The 6000-nt window shown below is 49.1% G+C and overlaps 1 protein-coding gene across 2 annotated transcripts in view; it reads left to right on the top strand.

Annotated features, from left to right (window-relative positions):
- The window catches only part of Srd5a1 (steroid 5 alpha-reductase 1), a 46649-nt gene extending 41575 nt beyond the window's left edge, over positions 1-5074 (top strand). For both annotated transcript variants that reach the window (XM_028873682.2, XM_028873681.2), the window contains exon 5: positions 5003-5074. In XM_028873682.2, coding sequence (XP_028729515.1) covers positions 5003-5069 — 67 coding nt within the window. In that variant the 3' untranslated portion in view covers positions 5070-5074. The remainder of the gene's footprint in view (positions 1-5002) is intronic.
- Positions 5075-6000: the final 926 nt, after the last annotated feature.

Below are 6000 nucleotides of genomic sequence, written 5' to 3' on the forward strand. Positions count from 1 at the left end.
AGTGTGGTGAACTCTGACCTTTTGCATGCATATCGTGCCATTCTAGTAGGTGACTAGTGCTGTGATAAAACACTGTGACCACAGCAGCTTGGCAAGGAACTCTTGGAACCAGTTTGCCTGCCTAAAGCGAGCTGGGGGCGAGGAGATGGAGAGATCTTGGGTCAGAGTCACCTCTTCACGGCTTGAGTTCCCTTGTCCACCTGAACGGCGGTGATGTCCTCCAGTCTGTGAGCAGGGAGCAGCTAGTCCCGTCTAGTCTGTCCCCAGGAGGAGTCATCCACAGGATTTCCACACCTCACCCATGGCTCAGTGCTCTGTCATCCCCCCCCCCCCAGTTTCCTCCTTTAGTAAACCGCGCCTGCTCTTGGGCTGAGCCAACAGCCACATTTGCTGCGTCTGTTCAGCAGCTGCCCCATTCCACCTCGCCGAGGTTCACAAAGCCAGACAGAGCCAGGTTCAGGAGGAGGCAGAGAGACGCCCACTCATTAGCCCGTTCACCCACCAGATGAGCTAGGGAACCAAGATTTAGCTGCCTCATTTTGGGACCCATCCACCTACCAACTCTGAAACAATTCTTGTCATCCTAACTCCAAGAGGGAAGAACCAGGGCGCAGTTACAACCAGATCACAGCAAAACAAAAGCCCAACAGTATAAATAAATAGCTCATTACCCAATATCGGGGATTCCCTCACAATCTCCTGGGCTCTGAAGGGCTCAGCGGGAGCGTGTCTGTCACAACTATGGTTCAGGCTTGCCAGGGAGGGTCTCATGCTACTGAGTTCTGCTGCTTTGTCAACACCTACGTGACACATCAGACTGACACATTTAAGTTGACTGAGCCTTCAGGAAGTAAAGGCAGTTGAGTTTGACCTTTGGAGACCTGAGAGTTCTCTGATAGATGACCTGGAATAAGAGTGCACGGGGACGGTATCCACTAAGTATGCGTGACCAGGTTTTATAGCACACTGGGAGCCAGGCTGCACTGCCGCGCAGGCTCTGGACCTGGCCGCCCGGAGTCCTGTTGCTCCTGGTGCCTCTCCTCCGTTTTCAGCCCCAGGCTCCCTGTGCAGAGGGACCGTGGCCTATTATGGCTGTCATGTCATCCAGGCATGTTGCCATCCTTTACATCTGCAATGTCCGATAGGAAAGCTGAATGGTGGCCTGTCTCTAATGAGACACATGAGCATTCATACTTCCGAACACACTGGATGGGGGGGGACTGAGCAAGACGAGGTCGAGTCCATTGTGGAGCATTTTTCTCTAACCAAACAGGGACCAAGAAAGTCCCTCTCAACATTGGAATACGAAGCACACAGAAATGGGAAATAAATAATTCTGTTTTCCGAATGAAAGCCTTGCTAGTGAAAATCCCAAGGCATTCTTTGTGTTGCCAGGGAAATCAGGGTCCCTTCCTTGGGTTCTCGGTCTCATCAGTAAGACATTTAAAAGTGGCATCGGGCAGAGGCTGGAAGACAGCTTCATTAGGACTTGAGAGAAAACAACAGGGTAGACAAGCTGGACGTCTTGGCGCTGCTTGGGGCGCGGGGAGGAGTGGGAGGAGAGGAAGAGAGACCAGCACCGGGAGTCAGCAGCCATGCGGGCAGCTTCCAGGGCAGCAGGCAGCTGCACTGGGAAAGGAGGGCAGCGCCAGAGAAAGAGCAAGAACGCGCAAGGTGCCCAAGACAACAGGCTCAGGCTTCAGCCAGCAACGAAAAGAAAGAAAAGAAGAAGAAGGAGAAGAAAAAGGAAGTTACACTTTTGCACTCTGAAGAGTGGGCACACTTAGAGCTGCGCAATGGTAGCGTAAGCAGCCGCACCAAGGACGGGGTTTCTCCGAGGGGAAAGTAGATTGTCCCATTAAGGGCTCATTATCCCTCCTGTCTCTTTAACTTCCTGAGGGTCCCTTGGCCAAGTGACTAACAGGCCCGGCTGGATGAACTTTTAATGAAGGAGTCAATAGTATGAACTGTTCTACTCATTGGAGTGGATCAGAATGTAAGGCTCCACCCAAGGCCAGCGGTAGATTCCACTCCTTTGACTGGAGCATATCCCTTTCTTAATGGGCCTCAACAGAGCCCTGATGACCTCAGGGGCACCTAAAGCCACCGTGACATTTTCCCCCTTAAAAAGGAGCTTAAAATCGCTTAGGAAATGGGCCAAAGTTGAGGGGTGCATACAAGCATGTCCACCAGGAGAGAATCTGCATCCCAGCTGGAGTTTCTGTCCCATGCAACTCATTTGGTTCCAGGCAGGGCACTCCTCTAAGAGGAGCGAAGAAACCAGAGCGCCCCCTTCTGGCCTGAGAACGGAAGACGTTGCTCTGCTTAACCAGTTCCTGTCTCAGGCCTTCATCATCTGAGCTGAAAGTACTTTTGCCATTGGTTGTTTAAGTGGATGTTGGTGGGGGGTGATTCTAGATCCTAAAGAGTAATTCCATTCTGTGAAGGCGTTTTCAGAAATCACTGCCCTTACAAGCTGAGGACTGCTATCCCTTTGCGAGATCTTGTTATGTTACCTTGGCTGGTCAGGAACTAAACATCTCATTGCATCCGCCTCTCAAGTAGCCAAGAGTACAAGCACGTACTAACAGGGCTAGCTTATTTATTTTTTTAAATAGCCCAGTAAGCCCAACAACTAAACTGTCAGATAAATCACTCAGAAGAAAGCACTTCCAAGATCAGTTCCCAGCTTTGTCTTCATGGCAGACAATATCAAAATAGTATTGCCTGTCAGTGAAATTGTAATAACAGCATGGGAATTTCAGTTTCTAAATGCTCGTATGGAAGGGCAAGCCCCAGGCCATTAGCTGCTGCAGCTTGCTAATAAGTGTATCCTTTTGAGAGTAAAAACGTAAAGAAATGTAAGGAGAGATTGCCTTCTCCAGGAGCCTGAGCAGCCATATGTACTTAGCAAAGCACTGAGCGCATGAAAGATCACAACTGTCCACGAAGCATCAGACTAGATACAGACATGTGCTTGTTCATGCAAAACACTTGAGCCTGAAGATCAGTCATAGAGGAAACTTACTGAAATTTGAGAGAGAGATTAAAATATTGTAATGTTTAACCTATTTATTAAGTTCTATGTCCCACCCCAGTGTGTCCTCAGGACATAGTGATGGAATTTTCACAGTAGTGATTTAGAAAAAGGAAGACAAGAAAGAATGTGTTTGTGGAATGCTGGCTATTGCCACTGCCTCTCCAGCCCCAAGGCTCAAAAACATGATCTGTGGAGTCTTGGCCAGTTGCTCAGCCCTTCAGGACATGAAGGCCCGCTGCAGAGAAGCTGAGGCCTTGGGTGTGTTTGGAAGTCATACAAACAATAGCTGGAAAGCAGATTGAAGACTGACTGGCATAAACTGTGCATGAGGGGGTGGGCAATTAACTTTCCTGCAGAAGTGTGTTGGGTCATGAACTCAGTCAGCAATGATAAGACCACTGGAAAGTAGGAGTCAGGCCTGATCTCGGTCATTCAGGTGACAGCATCAGATCTAGGGATGGAAAACAAGAAAAAAATAATGACTTTTTAAAACTATCTATACATATATGCAGACGAGGTGGATTTGTGGTTTCGGTATTGTAATCAGAAAGTCTTCTTGAATCATTTAACCAGCATATGTCCTGCCTGTGTAACAGTTTTTCAAACTATTAAACAAATATCACCTTTACGTCAGAGGCCTTCGACGTCCTAGTGGCCGGAGTTGTACAGTCTCCCCCCCCCCCCCCCCCCCCCACACCACGCGGCCCGGCAGTGTGCCAGATCACACAACCAGTGCACACTCTCACCTTTGCTGACCGGCACTTTCCTGGTTGCTCGGGCCTTGCCCTCCTGAGACCACTGTCCTCTTCAGTAGGCAGAAGAATCACTCTCTTCATCAGTGTGGGGCGCCCTGCACCGGTACCCCCAGGAAGGGCCTCTCAGGGAGGAGCTGTGCTGAGCGTCAGAGCCCCCAGCAGGCTTGCGTCCACGGTCACATTGTGAAGTGGGTTCCTTTTTCCCACCGGTGACTGCTCACAACCTGTGGGAAAGGCCCCCGTCACTGGGTCTCGCGCCGGAGAGGTGACAGGGGACGCAGAGGCCCTGGCAAGCTTCTCGTCATCTCTCCCATTGCGTAGACGGCGTGTGACCGTGACTGTGGCAGAGGGCCCCACGGGTTATCATTTCTGCGCTAGTAGACGACAGCGAGACTCACCCAACGACAGCAGTACATCGCCGCCTCCCTCTCTGCCCATTGTCCTATCTTTCTGCTACACTAGCAAATAATTGTTTTCCTTTGTCATCAGTAATCTGCTTTTTGTACCTTTTTTTTTTTTTTCTGACTATTTCTAAATCCTATAAAGGAAAAAAAAAAAGATTTTTTGGAGATGAGGTCTCAGGCACAGTCGCTCAAGCTGGCCACCCGCCAACCCAGCCTCTCAAGTGGCTGCAGCCAGAGGCATGCGGCACAATCGGCTCCTCCGTTTCCGTCCTCACTCTGCCTGTTCAGCCGTTGGCCTCCCCAGCTGGCTGCCTGGGTTGGTGCACTGGAAATTCCAGTGAAGAGCTGAATTGTGGACGTTACCAATTGTATTTTTAGGACATGTCGGCACCCTTTCCAAAAGGAAAGATGAATTACCCAGGTCACTTCTGAGACGTGAAATTATTCATAAATGACAAAGTCCTTAGTGCTAAAAAAAAAAAAAAATAATTAAAAAAAAAAGAACAAAAAACTTTAGGGCTGACAAGGCAAGGCTCAGGCATTTGCCACCAAACCTGAGGATCTGAGTTCAGTCCCTGGTACCTACATGGTAGAAAGAGAACCAGTCCCCAGAGAGTTGTCTTCTGATTACAGTGTGTGTGTGTGTGTGTGTGTGTGTGTACACAAAATTTTTAAATGTTTTTTTTAAAAAAAAAAAAACCTAGGTATTTCTTGCATAATCAATTTCGTTACCATCTTCGAAGATGCTTAAATGACAAAATGGATTGGTTTTTAAACCCCTTTTTTTTTTTTTCTCATTTTAGGTGGTACCATGAGAAGTTTGAAGATTACCCCAAATCAAGGAAAATACTAATTCCCTTTGTGCTTTAGTGCTGCCAGTGGCATTGACTTTGAAGAGCTCCTTCCTGGTGACATCTCTCAGGCACTTAGACATGAATCGTTTTCCCTGATTCTCCTGCACCTCCTTTGTTTTCAAGAAGGGCTGGAGGGGTTTTTATCCCCTGGTAAAGGAGTAAGCCAATCATGAACTCATCCACTGTGTGCTGTCAGGTGCTCAGCTGTCTCACAGGTCAGGAATGGGGAGCATTGGGTCACTGCAGCTCAGCTGTCTTTGGCTTCAAACATGCCTTTTTGGGGTTCTGGTCTTGTTTGTTTGTGTGTTTAGATTATTTTTGTTTTGGGTTTTGTTTTGTTTTGTTGCTTTTTTCCAGACAGGGTTTCACTGTGTAGCCCTGGCTGTTCTGGAACTCGCTCTGTAAACAAGGCTGGCCTCCAACTCACAGAGATGCACCTGAGTGCTGGGATTAAAGGCTTGCGCCACCACCACCCGCTGTGTGTACATTTTTGAGACAAGGTCTCACAGTGAGGACCAGGCTAGCCCTGAACTCAGAGAGTTATGTGAGGTCTCTGGCATAAAGGTGTGTTTGCCTCCAGCTCTCCATTACCACCAAACCCGGCAGTGCCTCGGGGTTCTGTGTGGCAAAAGTGTAAGAAGAAACTACTGATTCCCACCACCTCGGACAACCAACCCTGCAAGAAATGCACCCAGGCCAGCAGGAGTCTCCTGCCTCCTCCATGGATGTTCTGCCTGTTCAGCCTGGCTACAGAGGTCTGGCGGTGTAGGAGAGATCACAGTCTGCTGTCCTTCACTGCAGCTGCTGTCCGAGGAGGGAACTTGAGCCCTACGATACAGCGGCTGGGAGCAGGTGTCTTTCACTTGTTCCCACTCAGCTCTCCAGGTGAAATGCTCCTATAAACCCGTGGTATCCCCAGGAGAGGTGGGACTGTAGAGTGTCCACTC

This window comes from Peromyscus leucopus, chromosome 19, assembly GCF_004664715.2.
Source record: "Peromyscus leucopus breed LL Stock chromosome 19, UCI_PerLeu_2.1, whole genome shotgun sequence".
Lineage (NCBI taxonomy): Eukaryota > Metazoa > Chordata > Mammalia > Rodentia > Cricetidae > Peromyscus > Peromyscus leucopus.